The 21,797-nt window shown below is 40.0% G+C and overlaps 1 protein-coding gene and 1 long non-coding RNA gene across 6 annotated transcripts in view; one reads left to right on the top strand and one right to left on the bottom strand.

The window, feature by feature from the left end:
* LOC105544688 overlaps positions 1–6,080 on the bottom strand; it is a 20,842-nt gene extending 14,762 nt beyond the window's left edge. The window contains exon 1 of the long non-coding RNA XR_001006808.1: positions 6,052–6,080. This is a non-coding gene — a long non-coding RNA (uncharacterized LOC105544688). The remainder of the gene's footprint in view (positions 1–6,051) is intronic.
* EVA1A (eva-1 homolog A (C. elegans)) overlaps positions 1–21,797 on the top strand; it is a 108,875-nt gene that overhangs the window by 68,758 nt on the left and 18,320 nt on the right. For 2 of the 5 annotated variants that reach the window (XM_011987287.1, XM_011987279.1), the window contains 3 exons: positions 4,058–4,146; positions 7,679–7,801; positions 11,925–12,077. In XM_011987287.1, coding sequence (XP_011842677.1) covers positions 11,993–12,077 — 85 coding nt within the window. In that variant the 5' untranslated portion in view covers positions 4,058–4,146; positions 7,679–7,801; positions 11,925–11,992. Of the gene's footprint in view, positions 1–4,057; positions 4,147–7,678; positions 7,802–11,435; positions 11,499–11,924; positions 12,078–21,797 lie in introns of those variants that run through there. The other 3 variants (XM_011987273.1, XM_011987304.1, XM_011987296.1) reach the window with 3 other exon arrangements.

Genomic DNA, 21,797 nt, shown 5'->3' with positions numbered 1-21,797 from the left:
TTTTTTTTTTTTTTTATTGGCAACTTTTTTGTTTCTGTTTCAATCTTGCTACTTGTTATTGATCTATTCAGAGTTTCTATTTCTACCTGGTTTAATCCAGGAGGGCTGTATATTTCCAGGAATTTACCCATCCCCTCTAGATTTTCTAGTCTGTGCGCATAAAAGTGTTCATTGTAGCCTTGAATGATCCTTTGTATTTCTGTTGTATCAGTTGTAATATCTTCTGTTTCTTTTCCAATTGAGTTTATGTGGATTGTCTCTCTTTTCTTGGTTAATCTCATGAATGGTCTAACAATTTTGTTTATCTTTTCAAATAACCAGCTTTTTGTTTCATTTATATTTTGTATTGTTTTTTGTTTATTTCAATTTCATTTAGTTCTATTGCAATCCTTGTTATTTCTTTTCATCTCCTATGTTTTGGGTTTAGTTTGTTCTTGTTTCTCTAGTTCCTTGAGGTGTGACCTTAGATGGTCTATTTGAGCTCTTTCAGATTTTTTGATGTAGGCATTTAATGCTGTGAAATTTCCTGTTAGCACCACTTTTGCTGTATCCCAGAGGTTGTGATAGATTGTTTCGTTATTATTCAGTTCAGACAATTTTTAAATTTCCATCTTTATTTCATTGTTGACCCAAAGATCATTTAGGAGCTGATTACTTAATTTCCATATACTTGCATGGTTTTGAGGGTTCCTTTTGGAGTTGATTTCCAGTTTTATTCCACTGTGGTCTGAGAGAGTAGTCAATATAATTTTGATTTTCTTAAATTAATTGAGACTTGTTTTGTGGTCTAGTGTATCTTGGAGAATGTTCTGTGTGCTGATGAATAGAATGTATATTCTGCTGTTGTTGGGCAGAATATTCTGTAAATATCTGTTAAGTTCATTTGTTCTAGGGTATAGTTTAAGCCCATTGTTTCTTTGTTGATATTCTGTCTTGATGACCTGTCTAGTGCTGTCAGTGGGGTATTGAAGTTCCCCACTATTATTATGTTGCTGTCTATCTCATTTCTTAGGTCAAGTGGTAATTGTTTTATAAATTTGGGATCTCCAGTGTTAGGTGCATATATATTTAAGGTTAGGGCTAGGGTTAGGGTTTGCTGAGCTGCCAGGCTCCAGGCTGGTACCGGGAAGTGTCTGCAAAGAGTTCTGTGATGCGATCTATCTTCAGGTCTGTCAGCCATGGATACCACCACCTGTTCTGGTGGAGGTAGCAGGAGAATGAAGTGGATTCTGTGAGAGTCCTTGGTTATTGTTTTGTTTAGTGCATTCGTTTTCTTAAATACTGGTTATGCTTATAACGAAGTTGTCACATAGACAGATTCAAGACCTCTGGTTAGCCAGGATATTACGGATAGTGAAATTAGCTGTTGTTTTCTCCTTTCTTGGAGCAGGTTGGTTCCGTAATGAGTTGCTGTAATGGCTTGAGTTGGTTGTCCTCCAGCCAGGAGGTGACGCTTTAAAGAGAGCATCAGCTGTAGTAATATTGGGGGATGCAAGCTTGCCCTAAGGTCAGTGGGATAACTATTCAGGTTTCTCAGGCACTGGCGGGGGTGGGGGGGCTATAGAGCTCCTGCAAGTTTATGTCTTTTGTCTTCAGCTACCAAGGTGGGTAGAAAAAGACCATCACGTGGGAGTAGGGCTAGGTGTGCCTGAGCTCAGACTCTTCTTGGGTGGTGCCTGCAGAGACCCCTTGGGGGGACGGGGCAGTGGTTCTCAGGCCAATGGAGTTGTGTTCCAAGGAGGATTATGGCTGCTTCCGGTGCTTCGTACAGATTGCCAGGGAAGTGGGGGAAAGCTGGCAGTGACAGACCTTACCCAGCTCCCACACAGCCAGCAAGGCCAGTCTTAGTCCTGCCAACAACCAACAGAGCTGAATTTGTTTACAGGCCTCTGGTGCACAGGGCTGAGATCTTGCCCCAGGCTGCAAGCCTCCCTGCTGAGAAAGCAAGCAGGGCGTTCAGGCCTCACCCCTCCCTGACTGCAGCAGCTTCTGTGCTCATATCTGCACTTCCTATTCGCCCCCACCCCTCAGATTCTGCCTAGGAAAATTCATACTTGATCAAAATTATTATAGAGTTCAGCCGGAAGTCTCCTTCTTCCTGTGGCCCTTCCCCAGTTCCACTGGCTGCCCTCCCCAAGGAACCCTGTGAGGTAAAGTCAGAAATGGCTTCGCTGGGCTTCCCTGGGGACCAGGAGTGCCTACAGGGCACTTCCCATGGCTGCTTCTACTTTTGTATTTTGCTCAGCTATCTAAATTCATTTCAGCTCTAGGTAAAGTTAAATCCTTCTTCCATGATCTAGAGTTCCAGGTTCCCCAGTGAGGATGTATGTTCAGAGGCAGACTTTCCTCCTCTTACACTTTGGGCACTGGCTGTTTTTTTGGCTGTTTCTTGGAGTTTGCAGTAGCAAGCCACTCCTTTCAAAGGGTCTGTGAATTCTTTCAGTTTCCCTGGTATGTTCCTGTGGTGGTTCTTGGAGCAAAAGTTCACAATGTGAGTCTCCAAATGCTGCTCATTATTGTATTTTTTTAATTGTAAAATTCTGTTTCTTTATATCTTCTCTTTATTTGCAGAGGCTTTTTATTTCTTTGCTGAGGCTTTTAATTTCTTTATTTGTTTTAAGCATGTGCATAATTGCTTGTTGAAGTATTTTTAAAATCATGGTGTTTAAAAATCTTTACCAGATAATTCTATTATCCTTATCATCTTAGTGTTCGCATCAATTGATTGGCTCCTCATTACTGCTGGATGGGGATGGGAGTTCTGGATCCCATGTGGTCTCCATTGATGTGGGGCTTATAACCACTGGTAGTGATGAGAGTCCTGACTAGGCTGCCTCTGATACCCCAGTGGAGAAGGGGAGGAGTATCTAGTTATTTCTAGGAGGGGGCAGATGTCCAGGCTTCCCATGTAGTCCTTACTGATATTGCCAGGGAAGGTAGCTCACCAGCTATCTCAGATGAAAGTCTCATCTCTCCCCTTAGGTCTTCTCTGACATCACTCTGGCAAGGGTGTTGGAGTTTCTTGCTATAGTGTCTTAAGGGTGAAAGTCTAGGCTATCTACTCAGGCTTTGCTGGTATGGGTGTGGGTGTGGATGAGGCCATGGGTTTTTTGTTTTTTAAAATGATATTTGGCTGAAGTAGAGTGGCTATTGTCCAAGAGTTTTCTGTCATGCTAGAACACTCCTTTCCTGGTCCTCTGGCTAGAGAGAGCAGGCATTTTTTGGGAGTCTGTTTTTTATGCACCAGTTGTGTTGGGTTTCTGGGTTGCTGGCTTCTTCAGCTACTTTATCTCCTTGGTTTTTGGTGTGCATCATCCTTTACCTGGGCTACTGAGTTAGACCCCCAATAAGTCTTTCAGACCATCTCTGGCTTCTCCAACACATCCTCCACACTTCTGCCAGTGTTTTCGTTCTACAAAGCAGAACTGACCATGTCATTCTCCTGTTAATATTATTTACTGTCCATAAAATAAAGCTCAACTTCTGCAAGGCACTGCAGATCTACCAAAATGCAATTCCAACTTTGCCTTTGCAGCTTTGACTTCTGTTCAGTTTCTCTGCCTATCCCTTTGCTCCTATGCTAAAGATGTGCCATGTACTTTAGCTCCTGCTCTTCCCTCTGTCTCCAGTGCTTTTCTTTACTCTAGCAAAGTTAAGAGCACTGGAGTTGGACTGTTTAAATTTGAACTTCATCATTTTCTAGCTAGGTGATCTTGGGCAACTTTACCTCTCCATAGCTCAGTTTTCCCATCTGAAATATGAGGATAATAACATCTACCTCATGGGACTGTTATGAAACTTAAATTAAATAGCACTTTGCAAATTGTCGGGTTGAAGAGAAAGGTCTCAATAAATGTGAGCTATTAGTATAATTCATTATTAAATTAATACTCAGTAGTTAAATTAATATGCAGTAGCTCAACATTCAATTTGAATGTTACCCCTCTATGAAGTCTTTATGGGTCCTCTGCATTGCTACCTTATTATTGAAATTAATTATTCTTTTCCCAACTGTCCACTTAATTTACATTGCATTTATACTTGATTCTGTTTGTAGTGTAGGTAGGTAGATTGCTGACCACATTTGCTCATTTCTGGACTTAGTCATTCAAAGGAAGCCCTGTGAGTCAATCACTGGGCATGGAGGTGAGTAACATGTGGACCTTCAGAGAATTCTCAGTTCCTTAATAGCTGCAGATTGCTTGCTAAATAAATGGTTCTAGTGGGGCTTAATAAATATTTATTGATTTAAGACAAGCAAGCTCTGCCTTGGGATAGGAAGGCAGGCAGCCTCCAGGTTAACAGCATCACAGTGTGTTAAAGTTAGAAACATTTTGTGAACCACCCTCGGTACTGACCTCTGCATAGTGCTAAGTGAAGGCCTCGGGCTCTGTGTTAGAGCCCTGCTGTAACAGCATTGGTATTCCTGTGGTCTGTGGCCACCAACAAGTGAGTCTTGTCAAGGACCATATCATTTCTTAACCCTAGTTCTCTTAGGTTCAAATAAAGACAAAGATTTTTCTTGAGGTCTCAGGAGTTATATCAGTGTCATTGAGGACATTGTTCATTCTGCTTTAAGGCCCATGTCTGACAATCTTAGCCCCACACACCTTGACTCCCATCACTGAGACAGAAATTTGGTTTAAAGCACTTATGTGCCAGGAATTGTGTTAGCTACCACAAATGCAGAAGGATGGGACACAAGAGCCCCCTCGACATCCAGGAGCTCATAGTCTCCATGCTGGAGCAATCATTAGAAGCACAGACTTGATTGTTTCACTGTGGCCACCTTACCAACAATGCTTTGGTAGATAGGCTGGATATGAAGCCAGATATTTTAGGCCAAGGATGGACTGATGGAAGAAATGGGAAGAGGAAATATAACCTCCTATGAAGATGTATGTCTGTGAAGGGAAGTAGAATGGGTGATAAGAAACTACAGCGGAGGCTGAGCAAAGGGAAGATTGTTTAAAGGTGGGGGAAATTACTTAAGTTTATAGTAGATAAAAAGAGATAAGGGCAGTAGATCAAAAGATAGATTGAGAGAGTGATTGGGAAAGAATGAGCAAATATTTGAGAAAAAACAATAGATATTCATATGCACGTACATATATACATGCATGCATACATACATATACACATTGTATATTTATATATGTATGTATATAAGTATAGAATGTATATATGTATGTGTGTTTTTATATATGTATTTATATATGGGGCAAGAAGGTGAAGAGAAAGTGAAAGACTAAAATTTTGAGAAAGAGAATTATACAAATATATGTAATCACTCTATATACATCTTATCTATTTATCTACCTGTCTATCTATCAATCCATCTATCTGCCTACCCATTTATATAGAGAGATGGAGATCAGCCAGAAAAGGGAAAGTCAAAGAAGAATCATTCATTAATGGAACCATGTCCTGTAGGAAGAAGGAGGAAATAATTTGAAAGCACAGGTGAAAACTCCTTAGAGACAGAAGGAAGGAAGGTCAGAATGAGATGGAAGGGAGGAAAGTTAGAGTTCATGTAGGGTGCCCTCAATTTCTCTGGAAAGCTGAGAAAATTGAATGAGAAGATTGAAGAATGAGAAAGTGAGAAAGTAAGATGTCAGGGACATACATTCTGGCTTTCCTCGCAGCACTGGGGGCCTCAACTGATTTTGTAAATTCAGCATTTGCAATGCTGCAAATATGAATGATTATACTTTTTCAGAAGCACTAGCCTGTAGGGAGGAGAGAAGGCAGGTGAGGGTTGGAGTGCTTTGGAAGTTAGGCCTGAGGTTGAGGGCAGCAGAAGGGTTCTGGTGAGAGTAGCATGTAGTGTAGTTGTAGTAGCCAGGCTGTGCAGAGGAAAGATGAATCTAGGATGAGAGTGATAAACTGAGTGAGCAGGGAGGGAATGACAAGATAGAAGCCTCAGAGAGCTTGGGGAGCATGTTTACTTTGATTCAGGTATGGAGAGTGCATAGCAGTATTCTCATACTGCTAATAAAGATATACCCTTGACTGGGTAATTTATAAAGGAAAGAGGTTTAATTGACTCACAGTTTTGTGTGGCTGGGGAGGCCTTAGGAAACTTACAATCATGGAGAAGTACTGAGCAAAAGGGGGAAACGCCCCTTATAAAACCAACAGATCTCGTGAGAACTCACTCACTACTAGGAGAACAGAAGCATGGGGGTAACTGCCCCATGATTCAATTACCCCCCTCACTGCGTCCCTCCTACAACACTTGGGGATTGTGGGAACTATATTTCAAGATGAGATTTCAGTGGGGACACAGCCAAACCATATCAGAGAGGTAGGATAGAGGTTCTGATTGGAGAGTGAGATTTCTCAGTGTGAGCCATTTATCCAGCAAACAGTCCCTGAGCGCTAGCTCTGTGAACTTATTGTTGGAAACTCTGAGAACAAAGATAAGAATTAAGGCATGGTCCTTGCCCTTAAGGAGTTCACAGCCCAGTATTCAGAGGTAAAACCTTTCCAGGTGATGACAAGGTCCAGGATATGTCTCTGGAAATGATTCCTTGTGATGGTTGGGAGGGGAAGATTGATGGGGCAATGGAAACCAAATGGCTGGCAGGCTGGCATGTTAGATGTATCATCCCCAGGTGCTTATCTGCCCTACAAATAAAATCGGGGTTTCTCTCAGCTCAGTTATTTCTCTGGGGCCATGTGTATCCTCTCCGCAGCTGGTGATATGAGGACTGTTTTTCCATTTGAGCTTTTGCTCTTCAGACAACATGTGACTGTCCTAGGGTCAGTGCCTGATGGTTTTCACAAGTGTAGAGTGGAAGGTCAATGGGCTTCAAAGACCTACTTCTGCACTTTGGTATATGAGTCTGTAAACAGTTACCGATCCCATGCTTCCAGTTTTCTTTTCTTTCTTGCCCTTATTTTCTTGACCTGTAAAATTAACATAGGATGGTGCCACCAATCCTTTTTGGGGAAGAAGCAGCTGAGATGTGTCTCTATAAAGTCATCAATAAGCAGAAGTCAGAAGCTGCAGTAGTTGGCAGGGTGCGATGATAATGAATGAATGAGTGTGCACATGTGAAGTGGGGACAGCTCAGTGCTCAGAGCTCCATGAATGATTTCATTCTTCCTGAAAGCTTCTAAGGGAAGCTGGACACAGAGAGGAGATTTCCTACCTGGGCTGAGTAGAGGCCTTGACACTTCAGCATGGAAGGCACAGGGCGTAGGAATCTACATATCAGCATTTCCAGGATTCTAGTGCCTACAGAGCTGTGTGAGACTTCATTTCATGGCCCATCTGGGCATTGCTAGAAGGGAACAGAATTCCCTCCCTTCCTGTTCCAGAGAGGCTAGCCTGCAAACTTCACTGATGAGAGGCCAGATTAGCACATCCCACACTAGCTGTTTTGTGGATTTTGGCTGACAGGAGTGGAGAGGAAGCATGTTTCTTTGATCTTTTACCTCTTGCATCCTTTCTGCTATGACCTTGGGAGATTGGTTTATCTGGCTGTCTAGTTCAAATTCCAGATTAACCTCTGTCAGTGGGCTTTCTCCTCTCTGGGGATGCTATTCATCCTTCCAAGGATCCAGACCCTAGCCACCAAAGCTTCTCTGCTGGGTTCACACACCAGGTCTAAGCTATGATGTGATCTCCTGGGTATGTGACGGTTTTTGTGCTGCTGCTTTTTTCTTTCAGAGTCTGAGAAGCCAACTGGGGCCAAGCAAGTTTTAGAACCTCTACTGGCTGATGCCAACATCATCAGAGATGAACTGTTCTTACCAGAAACTTCTCTGCTCCTGACAGCACACCTCTCCCCAGGTAGCTAAAGGGACAATGAGATTATCACCCCCTTAACACTATGTAATGACACAGTCACCTGTATGGGGGTGACATACCAGGGGACACTCAGTTCCAATTGCAATATCATAGGCACAATATTAGAAGAATATCTAGACACTCTTATAGGCAAAGAAAGGCATTTGGAAGATTCATGGGGGTCTTTCCTTTGCTTAAATCATGAATTTTTATTAAATTGTACACAAATGCATTTTTCCATCTATTCATATGATCTTTTTCCTGTTAATCTATAAATATGATAGATTACACTTATTTACAATCCGATTTTTAAAAATAAGTGCAATAACATCTCTTACTTAAAATTAAGCCATATTCATATTGTGATATGAATTAGAATTTTATTGACTTCAAATTTAATACCACTAAAAGGTAACTCTGCCATCATTCTTATTAACTTAAAACCAAAATTTGATTGCAAGATTCTTTAAATAAAGTAACCTTCAAAATTCACTGTTTTACCTCACCAACACAATTTTTAAATTGTGGTAAAATACATATGACAAAATTCATTATCTTAAATTACTGTTAAGGGTATAGTTCAGTGGCATTAAGTATATTTACATTACTGTGCAACCATCACTGTCATCCTTCCCCAGAACTCTTTTCATCTTGCAAAACAGAAACTTTGTACCCTGTATCCTGTTCAATAATTATCTTTTCCCTGTCTCTGCTCCTGACAACCGCTACTCTACTTTCTGTCTCTATGAATATGACCACTGTTGGTGCTTCATACATGTGGAATCATATAATATCTGTCCTTTTTGACTGGCTTATTTCACTTAGCCTAATGTCCTCAAGTTTCATCCATGTTTATGCCTTCCTTTTTAAGGCTGTGAATAATATTGCATTGTATGTGTGGACAACATTTTATTTATTCATCCATCTGTGGATGGACATTTGGGTTACTTCCACCTTTTGGCTGTTGTGAATAATGCAGCTCTGAACATTGGTGTACAAATTCTGTTCAAATCTCTGCTTTAAAATCCTTTGAGTATATACCCAGAGGTGGAATTGCTGGGTCATAGGATAATTCTATTTAAACACTTTTTAAGGAATAGTCGTCCTATTTTCCACAGTGGCTGCACAATTTTACCTTCCCATCAACAGTGTACAAGTTCCAATACTTATTTTCTGATTTTTGATAGTAGTCATCCTAATGGGTATGAGATGATATTTCACTGTGGTTTTGATTTTGATTTCATTAATGCTTGGCTAGGTGGAGCATCTTTTCATGTGCCTATTGACTACTTGTGTATCTTTGGAGAAATATTGCTTCAAGTCTGTTGCCCATTTTTAAATTGAGCTCTTTGTTTTTAGTTGTTGAGTTGTAGGAGTCCTGATATTAGGAATTAGGATAGGTAGCAGTCTGGATATTAACCCTTTATCAGATATATTATTTGCAAATATTTTCTCCCATTGTGTGGGTTGCCTTTTCACTCTGTTGTACCCTGTGATGCACAGAAGTTTTTAATTTTAATAGAGTTCATTTCTTTTTTTGCTTTTGTTGCCTGTGCTTTTGTTGTCACATCCAAGAAATCATTGTCAACCCCAATGTCATGAATCTTTACCCCATATTTTCCTCTAACAGTCTTCTAAAAATTTTTTCTAAAATTTTTAGCTGTTACATTTAGGTCTTTGATACATTTTGAGTTAATTTTTTATATAGTATAAGGTAAGGGTCCAACTTCATCCTTTTGCATGTGGACATCCAGTTTTTCCAACACTGTTTGCTGAAAAGGCAGTCTTTTCCCATTGAATGGTCTTGGCATGCTTGCAAAAATAATTTGAACATATATGTAAGGGTTTATTTTTGGATGTTCTATTCTATTCCATTATGCTACATGTCTGTTTTTATATGCTAGGCCTATGCTGTTTTGATTACTGTAGATTTATAATAGGTTTTGAAATCAGGAAGGGTGAGATGTCTAACTTTGTTAATTTTCAAGATTGTTTTGACTATTTGGGGTCCCCTGAGACTCCGTATGAATTTCAGTATGGATTTTTTTATTTCTGCAGAAAACGTCATTGAGATTTTGGGACTGCCATAAAACTTCTGGATTATTTCTTATAGGAAACATTTGCCACACAGATGAAGAGAAGGGGGGCATTTAGGCGAAAGGAAGACTGTGACCAAAAGCATGAAGAGAGGAAAGGGCTTGCTCTACTTGGGGAAACTAAAAGTAATCTAGTATTGTTGAAGCTCTAAGCTTTCTTATTATCTGTGTGTATATATGTGTGTGACTGTCAGCTTGGATAGGAGACACATTAGGAGGTATGGAAGGGGTCAGATATTGTGAAAGTGGATGTGTATTGTGTTAAGAAGGTCAATGGAAATTCATTAGACTTGGGTGGTGGAGTGATGTGATCCTATTTGTACTATGGAAAAATGACCCTGTTAATAAGCATGGGTGTGCTATACTGAGCAGGAAGGAGTTACCAGCAGAAAGACCAGATAGGAGATTGTTGCAAAACTCCCAGAAATAAAATGATAAGACTTGCACCCTGGTAGCATTAGTGGAGACGGGAAGGAGGGAATGGATTTGAAATAGACATGGCTCACTACACACTCAGACATGTTCCAGTAGCTTCACTCTTTTCCTGGGTCTTGAAGTCCTTAAATCTGGAGAACAGCCTCTGAACTCACCATTCACCTGTGTCATCCAGTTGTCACCTTTTAGGAACACAAATGACTGTTGAAAGAGGCACTCTGTTCTGGCTCAGAGGCTCAGGCTCAGGGGTCCCTTAACAGCAGCCAGTCTCTTTTCAAAGCCCCTGGAGCTCCCACTCCTTGTGCTGTCACTCTCAGAGCCTCTGGCTGCTCCAAGGACTTTGTGGTTGTTTCTTTGTACGTGTGAGTTGGTTGGTGTTTTCTTGTTTTGGTTTTTCCTGAGGCCTGCTGAAATCTACCAGCCTGAGAATGTTCTGTTGTAGCCCATTCTATTTACCTCGTAGAACTGCCACTCTCCAGGCCTTCTAATTGTGGCCCATGTTACATCTGTGACCCACTGAGAACCCAGGTTCATTCCCCAAGCCTGACACCCCTCTACACTCTGTGACTCAATTCCCTGCCTTCAGTTCATAGCAATGTCGAATGAGCCATTGGGTATTTGCCACCTCTCTCCCACTTCATGCTCAGGATCTCTCTGTAAAGCCTTTGCTGAGTAACTGGATAATGCTAATGCCAGGCTTGAGCTGCAGCAGCTGGGGAGTGGATGTGCTCCTCCAGCCAGAGGCTGAGCACTGAGATTCCAAGTCCCTGTTCTGATCTCTGGAGGGATGGTTCTATGGATGGGCAGTCTGGGCCATGTGTGTGTTCTACTTGCCCATCACAGTCACAGGTGGAGTCATGGAGCTAGAGGCAGGGAGCAGCTCCCGCTCCCAAATTCCTGTAGGTATTTTAGAATGGGAACCGCTTTGGCAGTTCTGGGATAGCCAGCTCTGAACCACTGCCAAAGGCACACATTTAGTGACCTGAGGGATGAGGCAAACAGATCAAGGTGCACAAGTGTCATCACTGCAGGCTCCCGGGAAAGCACAGCAGGAGAGGAGAGGGCTGTGGCTTGTAGTTAAAATGCAGTGATGACTGTAATGATTTGAACCTGATGGGCTGTGCCTCAAAGGTGAACCAGGGAGAATGAAATAAAGAGTTCTGGAAGAGGTAAGGGGGGATTTTAGTGGGAATTAGGAAGATACGGGGAAGAGAAAGGAGAAAGATCAGGAAAATCAGGGATGTAAGGAGTTTCTACTTCCTTGAAAGCCAGGAAGCTCACTTGAACAAAGAGCACAAGACCCAAAATCTTTGTGACACCCCTGGCTTGGAGAGCTTGCTGGTCTTTAGGATCCTGGCTAGTTTTCGCAAGCATAGTTTTCACAAGCAATTGAAGGATAATTTCCGTAGATCTATAGTGAAGCTATCCTGCAAATAAAGTGGGGCTGGCCAGAGAGGGTCTGTAGTTTCCAAAGCCCCAAAGGACACCTGCAAATCAGCTGTTGCAAAAATATGTCTTTAGGAGCCCAGGCTACCTGGAACACGGCCTCAGGACAGCAGAATGTGCCTTATCACTCACTTTGTGTTCCCAAACAGAAGAGAAGGAGGAGAGTGGCCACGTTGATTCAGCCAAGCACCTCCAGGAGGTCCCCTCTGGATGTCCCATGAGGCTGCCACTCAGCCACAACCCGGAGCACGTGGAGATGGCTTTGCTCAGCAACATCCTAGAGGCCTATTCCTTTGTCTCAGGTAGGTGCCTGGTCTCCGCTGGGCCAGGACTGAGGTCTGGGACTGGGTCCAAGGTTGTCTCCTGGTTGGCCATCTCTGGCCTTATTCTCAGGAAAGACACACTACATAATCATAGCTACTGCTCGGCTATGCTGAGTTTTGAGATGAAAGGTCTCCTGGTTGGGAATTAAGCTTGTCATTCTCTAATTTGAAAAATGAAGGGTTCTAAGAGCTTTGTCTTGCAGAAAATGTTTAGCTGCTCAAGTGAGTGATTGAAGTGGCCCGGGGCTACTGTTGACTTCTGTCACTATGCATTAACTCTGACCAAGGCGGGGGCTGATGGAGTACCTCAGCCTGATTATTCTATGCAGTTAACCTCACACAGGCTGCCTCTGTATGAGACTGTGTTTGTGGGAGAGAGAGTATGTGTTTTTATGTTCTGTGTTTGGGGCCTTTCTGAGGTATTTGATGAAGCTGTAGAAGAGATGAAGACAGAAGGCATCTGGAGTATGGAAGAGTCTGATATTTGTCCCTTCGTTGGTTCAAAGTTGTACTCTTTAGTAAGATGGTTGATTTTCTCCTCAAGATCATTTCTTGAAAACAGATGTTGTTCATTTAAAAGGAGTCATTTTAAAACACATGAAAATGCTCACTGGTTTGAATGACTAAACTGTTCCTCTGCTGCTTGAATGAGTTTTTAATTTCTTGATACTTTGCTTTTGTTTTTGTTTTGTTTTGTTTTGCCTGATGTCCCTGGATATATTGTATAAAAAGGAAGGGACTAGGGTTTCAATTAGATTTCCTTTGGGCAAGGACTGGTTTTACTTTCTAATTCTCTAGGCAGGGTTGACACATGGTGGTCTAAGAGTTGAAATGCAAACCTGACATTATGATTTACAGTGGCAAATCTGAGCCAAGTGGAGAGTTCCATGAGCCAAGGAAGTTCATGGCTTCTCTTTGTGAGAGGATCTTGGATGACACGCAACCTGATTTCAAAAAAAAAAGGACTGCTCAGGGCCTTGTGCTGGGCGAGCTGCAGCATGTAGTCTGCTTGTGCCTCAGGTCCAGGGCTCTGCCTTCTTGGATCAGTGAAGGTCTAGGTCACCAGTCAGCTCCTCTTTCCCCTTAAGGAAGTCCAAGGCCCCCTTCTCTAGGCACTCACCCATTAGAGGAATCTCATCTTTGCTCTTGCTTCAAGGCAACATTGGAGAAAAAGGACACAAGGGCGGAAAAGAGCTTTGAAATTCAGGCATTGTTTTCACAAGCAATTTAAGGATAATTTCCTTAGCTCTATAGTGAAGCTATCCCCTAAATGAAGTGGGGCTCGCGGAGAGTGTCTGTAGTTTCCGAAGACCCAAAGGATACCTGTGAATCAGCTGTTGCAAAAATATGTCTCGCGTGAGAGCAAACAGGGCACTGCACTTTGGACCTCTGCTCAGCACAGGAGGTACCTGGCAATTTTCCATTTCAGTCGACATGACCCTGAATTATGACCATTGAAAGTGGTAACTCATTGAATAGTCCTGTGTTTACCAATGAGTCTTGTGATCTTGTCAAGGCTGAAAAGTACATGGCCCTGTTTTTCTCTCCCCTCCAAACTTCCTCCTTCCTGCCCCATACTCTTGAATTAAATACTACTTGGGATGCAGGAAGACAATGCTTCTTTAAGTAAGTATAGGCTGAGATAAAAAGAAAATGCAAGGAAACGGAAAAGCAGTGCGGCTAAAATAAAATTTGGATCCAGTGTGTAGACTCAATGACTGAAAATCAATTCTGAAATGGGGAACATTCCCTGATTATAAGTGAAATTAATAAACAAAATTTAAAATATGTAGGTGAATATTCAAGATACAAATAACCATTGTTTTTAGTGAAGAAAATCAAATAATTGAATTAGAAGCAATGATGAAAAGTATGATGGAAGAAAATTGTGGAAAATGTCCTAATCTTGTAGCTGTCTCATGTCCTCATTCTGCTCTACCAGATCTTCAACCCCACAGGGCCCCAACCCCTCCTATTTTCTCCCAGTGTATCTGTTGCCTCCTCTCCTATCCACGTGGTGCCTTATTTCAGCAACACGTTTGCTAATACACATAACTTCCATATTCCTTTATGTAGCTTCTGAGTAAACCAGTAGGTGAAACCCCAACTGAGTGAATCCTGCTCACTTTCTGTGTGTGTGTGTGTGTGTGTGTGTGTGTGTGTGTTCTTTGTTAGGTGGGTGTCTAAGGTGTTTGGTAACCTTGTGGGAGAGTTGGAGACAGAAGAAGGCATATGAGTTGGGGGAGTCTGATATTCACCCCTTTTTTGGTTCAAAGTTGTACTCTTTAGGAAGACGGCTGACTTTCTTCTCAAGATCATTTCTTGAAAACAGATACTGTTGACATAAAAGGAGCCATTTAAAATTACATGAAAATGCTCAGTGATTTGAATGACCAAACTGCTCCTCTGCTGGTTAAGTGAGTTTGAAAATATTTGCTATTTTGTTTTTGTTTTGCCTGATGGTCTCTGGATATTACATTAAAAGAAAGGGACTGAGGTTCTGATTGGATTTCTCTTCAGGCAAGGGCTGGTTTTACTTTCAAGTTCCAATCTAGGCAGAGTTCATATTAGATGACTTAGGAAAAGTGACCCTTTCTCACTCCGCACAAGTTATCAAACACCAGTGCAATTTGCCATTTGAAGCCACTAGAAATTCATAGTCTCCAATCTCAGCTGAGCTTTTCACATCATACTTTAATCTCCGTATTTATTTCTGGACACATCTTGTGCCCATTCTTCCCAACAAACATTTCAAACCTTGGCCATTCCAATAATTGTAAATATCTGCTTACTACAATGGGCCCTACAAGTAAATGACAAGTGTCAAACTAGGGGAAAATGAAACATTAATGAAGAAGAGTTAAAGTTTATAACAAATGAAGAGCTCTTACAAATCAATAAAAGTGTCCCAAAAGGAAAGTGGCCAAAAAACAAGAATCAACAGTTTGCAAAAGAAGAAATACAAATTGTCAATAAAACATGAACAGCTCAAATTCTGGCAGAAAAATACAAAATGGAAATTGCAATGAGATTAGCATTTTTATTTTATACATTTCTCAAAGACTTGACTGATTTAAGTATATAATTTTAGTCTTGGAGAAAGTCTGGGGAGATGAGTACTTGCACATTGTGCTGATGGGATTGTGAATTGCTACAGCCTCTCTAAAAAATAATTTGGCAATATCCATCAAAGCCCTTAAAAACACATACGCTAGCCAGAAATCCCACTTCTGGAAGTGTGTCCTAAGGAAATAATTAGGGATATAGACAGAAATTTTACTATGAGGATGATTCATCTCAGAATTATTTATAATATATGTAGTAAAAATATTAGGGAAAATTTGTAAGTGTTAATTGAAGTAGAAAGATGTTTATGATATGCTACTAGGTAAATGAAGCCTGTTACCACACATCATATACATTATAATCCCATTTATGTATGTATATTCATATGTATAGGTAACCACATTTTACCACAAATTATAACCAGGTGCCAGAATTGTGTGGGTACAGGTTTATGTATTTTTAATTTTATTTTGCTTAGCTGTATTTTTATTAACAATTCATTGATATTCATAATAAGTAATGTTATTTTAAAATATTAAGTTTTGAATTATACCATACATATATTAGACAATTATCATGCCTCTGTCTTTTCTAACTTCCTGAGCTTCTTATGTAAGTGTCCTGAAAATAGCTATTTGGTTGTGCTATAAGCATTTCAAATTCACTCCAGCCTAGAATAGAATATTGTCCTTCTCTTTAAATATGCTATTTCTTTTATGTACCTATCTAGGGCATCACCTAATCTAGAAATAGGATTTTTAACCTTTGATGCATCTTCTTCACCGCCCATATCCAACTTGTTTTGGTCGATTCATTTTGCCTGTTAAAATGTATGGCATCCACTTTAGTCCCACCATCGTTGATTGACTGGCTCCAAGCGCCATCATGGTTTTGTCTGCCTTATCATAATGGTATTTGCCATGGTCTTGCCTCTACAATCTTGTTTCACAGTCTGTATTTTGTAGCAAAATGATGTTTCCAAAATGCAGATGTGATGATGCAATTCTTTTTATTTTTTAGCATCCCTCAGTGGATTCTCATTATCTCTGGGATAAAATCCAAACAAGTTTGTGTGGTTTAAGAGTCAGGACTGTTTTCAACTGCAAAAAATGAAAACCTCAACTTGGTGGCCTAAATACATAGACGTTATCTTACCCACATAATAAGAAGTCTGGAGGTAGGTGGTTGCTAGCATTGGCTCATTAGCACAAACACCATGTAGAGGCCTGTCTTTTTCTTTCTCTGTCTGGCTTATTTTACTCAGTATAATATATTCCAGCTTTGTCCATGTTGTCACAAGTGGCAGTATCTCCTTCTTTGTTAAGGCTGAATAATATTTCATTTTGTAAATACACCACAGTTTTTAAAATCTATTCATCCATTGATGGACGCTTTGGTTGTTTTTATATCTTGACTATTATGAATAGGGCTACAATAAGTATGGGGTGCAGATATCTCTATAGATGCTGATTTCATTTTCTTTGGATATATACCCAGTCAGAGACAGAAATAAAAATGCTGTATGATCTCACTTACACATAAAACCTAAAAAAAAGTTGAATATATAGAAACAGAGAGTAGAATAGTAGTTATTGGGGCATGGAGGATGAAATGAGAAGTATGTCCAAAGATACAAACTTGCAGTATTGTGGGATGAATAAGTCTAGAGTTCTAATGTATAGCATGAGGATGATAGTTAAAAATATATGAACACTGAAAATGTGCTCAGAGAATAGATTTTAGGTGCTTTTACCACACAAAAAATGAAAAGAAGGTGATGAACGTGTTTATTCACTTGAGTAATCATTTAACAATGTGTATGTATAGAAGAACATCAGGTTTTACACCTTAAATATATACAATAAAAAATGTAGGGGCCAATATCTCTGTGATTCTCAAAGCCTTTTTTCTATGTTTGTCATCTCATGGCTGCCAAATGGCTGCTATTGTTCAGGCTGATTCAAGATCAAAAAGGGCAGAAAATGGAAGGAGGTTCCAGTAGATCTCCTCTCAGATTTCATTGGCCAGGACTGTGTCACATGGTCATTTCAAGCTGCAAGGGAGGCTGGAAAAATGAGAATTTTAGCTTTTTCAATCTTTAGATCAGTGGTTCATATCAGGTGTGATTGTGCTCTACAAGGGGACTTCTGGCAATGTCTGGAGATATTTTTGGGTGTCACAGCTTAGAAGTGCAGGCTGCTACTGGCATCTAATGGGTGGAGAAACATCCTACAATGCACAGGACAATCTCCTGCAACAAAGAATTACTGGGGCAAGACATCAATAGTTCTGAGGTTGAGAAAGTGTGCCCTAGAGCAGAGGCAGGCAAGGAAGAAAGGACTTGATGATAGTTTGGGGCATCCCACTCTGAAAGTCCTTCTGTGGCTTACCAGAGCTTTTAATGTCGAGCTTTACTACTCCATGCTTTAATTTAGTCACTACCCTCCCTGACCAAGACCTCTGCTCCAGTTATTCTAAACCACTTGCCAGGTTTTTTCTCACCTCATTTCTTTGGCACAGTCTTTTCCTTTTCCAAGAATTCTCCCTTTTAGTCCTGGACAGGCTGACTACCTCCCAGTCTCCTGAACTCTCTTAGGGTCATCTCTCCTCAACCTACCCCACCTCGAATCAGTGGGCTTAGGCACCCACTCGCACTCTCCCACACATGTTTTATTTCCCTCTCTATTAGCACTTGGATTAGAGGACTTAACATTTCTTTTTTAATTGTATGTAAAGAACTCATTGGGACCAGAATATGATAGTTTATAATGAAGATAATCTCATTAATAATACTGACCTCATTAATAACTCCTAACAAGGTTGTTAGAAAGAGTAAATGGAATGATTACTCATTTAATTTAATGATTTCAATATTTAGTATATTTGCCTGGCTCACTCTTCTATTTCCTTTAAGTTTTCTTTGTTTCTCAAAAGTCACCTTCGGGTACCCCATAAATATGTATAGCTTCTATGTTCCCATAACATTTTAAAATAAGCAAATAAATAAATCACCTTCTCAGTAAATTTTGCTCATCACTATCCACTTCTCGCCACAACACACATTCAGCACTTCGTATCCTTCTTCCTTTTTTTCCCATTTTTTCCTGCTTATCACCTTACCATCATCCACCATACTATATATTTTATTTGTTTAGTATCATCTCCCCTGCTGGAACATAAGCTCCTAGGAGAAGAGAGATTTTTGTTTCTTTCATTGACTGCTATGTCCTGCACATCTAGAATAGTGCCTGGCACCCATCAGATGCTCAGTGTGATGAACGTGTTTATTCACTTGAGTAATCATTTAACAATGTGTATGTATAGAAGAACATCAGGTTTTACACCTTAAATATATACAATAAAAAATGTAGGGGCCAATATCTCTGTGATTCTCAAAGCCTTTTTTCTATGTTTGTCATCTCATGGCTGCCAAATGGCTGCTATTGTTCAGGCTGATTCAAGATCAAAAAGGGCAGAAAATGGAAGGAGGATCATTTATAATATATGTAGTAAAAATATTAGGGAAAATTTGTAAGTGTTAATTGAAGTAGAAAGATGTTTATGATATGCTACTAGGTAAATGAAGCCTGTTACCACACATCATATACATTATAATCCCATTTATGTATGTATATTCATATGTATAGGTAACCACATTTTACCACAAATTATAACCAGGTGCCAGAATTGTGTGGGTACAGGTTTATGTATTTTTAATTTTATTTTGCTTAGCTGTATTTTTATTAACAATTCATTGATATTCATAATAAGTAATGTTATTTTAAAATATTAAGTTTTGAATTATACCATACATATATTAGACAATTATCATGCCTCTGTCTTTTCTAACTTCCTGAGCTTCTTATCTAAGTGTCCTGAAAATAGCTATTTGGTTGTGCTATAAGCATTTCAAATTCACTCCAGCCTAGAATAGAATATTGTCCTTCTCTTTAAATATGCTATTTCTTTTATGTACCTATCTAGGGCATCACCTAATCTAGAAATAGGATTTTTAACCTTTGATGCATCTTCTTCACCGCCCATATCCAACTTGTTTTGGTCGATTCATTTTGCCTGTTAAAATGTATGGCATCCACTTTAGTCCCACCATCGTTGATTGACTGGCTCCAAGCGCCATCATGGTTTTGTCTGCCTTATCATAATGGTATTTGCCATGGTCTTGCCTCTACAATCTTGTTTCACAGTCTGTATTTTGTAGCAAAATGATGTTTCCAAAATGCAGATGTGATGATGCAATTCTTTTTATTTTTTAGCATCCCTCAGTGGATTCTCATTATCTCTGGGATAAAATCCAAACAAGTTTGTGTGGTTTAAGAGTCAGGACTGTTTTCAACTGCAAAAAATGAAAACCTCAACTTGGTGGCCTAAATACATAGACGTTATCTTACCCACATAATAAGAAGTCTGGAGGTAGGTGGTTGCTAGCATTGGCTCATTAGCACAAACACCATGTAGAGGCCTGTCTTTTTCTTTCTCTGTCTGGCTTATTTTACTCAGTATAATATATTCCAGCTTTGTCCATGTTGTCACAAGTGGCAGTATCTCCTTCTTTGTTAAGGCTGAATAATATTTCATTTTGTAAATACACCACAGTTTTTAAAATCTATTCATCCATTGATGGACGCTTTGGTTGTTTTTATATCTTGACTATTATGAATAGGGCTACAATAAGTATGGGGTGCAGATATCTCTATAGATGCTGATTTCATTTTCTTTGGATATATACCCAGTCAGAGACAGAAATAAAAATGCTGTATGATCTCACTTACACATAAAACCTAAAAAAAAGTTGAATATATAGAAACAGAGAGTAGAATAGTAGTTATTGGGGCATGGAGGATGAAATGAGAAGTATGTCCAAAGATACAAACTTGCAGTATTGTGGGATGAATAAGTCTAGAGTTCTAATGTATAGCATGAGGATGATAGTTAAAAATATATGAACACTGAAAATGTGCTCAGAGAATAGATTTTAGGTGCTTTTACCACACAAAAAATGAAAAGAAGGTGATGAACGTGTTTATTCACTTGAGTAATCATTTAACAATGTGTATGTATAGAAGAACATCAGGTTTTACACCTTAAATATATACAATAAAAAATGTAGGGGCCAATATCTCTGTGATTCTCAAAGCCTTTTTTCTATGTTTGTCATCTCATGGCTGCCAAATGGCTGCTATTGTTCAGGCTGATTCAAGATCAAAAAGGGCAGAAAATGGAAGGAGGTTCCAGTAGATCTCCTCTCAGATTTCATTGGCCAGGACTGTGTCACATGGTCATTTCAAGCTGCAAGGGAGGCTGGAAAAATGAGAATTTTAGCTTTTTCAATCTTTAGATCAGTGGTTCATATCAGGTGTGATTGTGCTCTACAAGGGGACTTCTGGCAATGTCTGGAGATATTTTTGGGTGTCACAGCTTAGAAGTGCAGGCTGCTACTGGCATCTAATGGGTGGAGAAACATCCTACAATGCACAGGACAATCTCCTGCAACAAAGAATTACTGGGGCAAGACATCAATAGTTCTGAGGTTGAGAAAGTGTGCCCTAGAGCAGAGGCAGGCAAGGAAGAAAGGACTTGATGATAGTTTGGGGCATCCCACTCTGAAAGTCCTTCTGTGGCTTACCAGAGCTTTTAATGTCGAGCTTTACTACTCCATGCTTTAATTTAGTCACTACCCTCCCTGACCAAGACCTCTGCTCCAGTTATTCTAAACCACTTGCCAGGTTTTTTCTCACCTCATTTCTTTGGCACAGTCTTTTCCTTTTCCAAGAATTCTCCCTTTTAGTCCTGGACAGGCTGACTACCTCCCAGTCTCCTGAACTCTCTTAGGGTCATCTCTCCTCAACCTACCCCACCTCGAATCAGTGGGCTTAGGCACCCACTCGCACTCTCCCACACATGTTTTATTTCCCTCTCTATTAGCACTTGGATTAGAGGACTTAACATTTCTTTTTTAATTATATGTAAAGAACTCATTGGGACCAGAATATGATAGTTTATAATGAAGATAATCTCATTAATAATACTGACCTCATTAATAACTCCTAACAAGGTTGTTAGAAAGAGTAAATGGAATGATTACTCATTTAATTTAATGATTTCAATATTTAGTATATTTGCCTGGCTCACTCTTCTATTTCCTTTAAGTTTTCTTTGTTTCTCAAAAGTCACCTTCGGGTACCCCATAAATATGTATAGCTTCTATGTTCCCATAACATTTTAAAATAAGCAAATAAATAAATCACCTTCTCAGTAAATTTTGCTCATCACTATCCACTTCTCGCCACAACACACATTCAGCACTTCGTATCCTTCTTCCTTTTTTTCCCATTTTTTCCTGCTTATCACCTTACCATCATCCACCATACTATATATTTTATTTGTTTAGTATCATCTCCCCTGCTGGAACATAAGCTCCTAGGAGAAGAGAGATTTTTGTTTCTTTCATTGACTGCTATGTCCTGCACATCTAGAATAGTGCCTGGCACCCATCAGATGCTCAGTTAATCAGTGAATGAATATGGCTTAATAACCAAATGATTATAAAAAGACATGTAGCGAGGCATCTTACCCAAGAGCTGCTTCCTCCATCCAGTTCCCAAACTTGACCCA

Source organism: Mandrillus leucophaeus, unplaced genomic scaffold, assembly GCF_000951045.1.
Source record: "Mandrillus leucophaeus isolate KB7577 unplaced genomic scaffold, Mleu.le_1.0 Scaffold1083, whole genome shotgun sequence".
NCBI classification, from domain to species: domain Eukaryota; kingdom Metazoa; phylum Chordata; class Mammalia; order Primates; family Cercopithecidae; genus Mandrillus; species Mandrillus leucophaeus.
The sequence above is the reverse complement of the archived record's forward strand: the minus strand, read 5'-3'. Positions and strand labels throughout refer to the sequence as shown.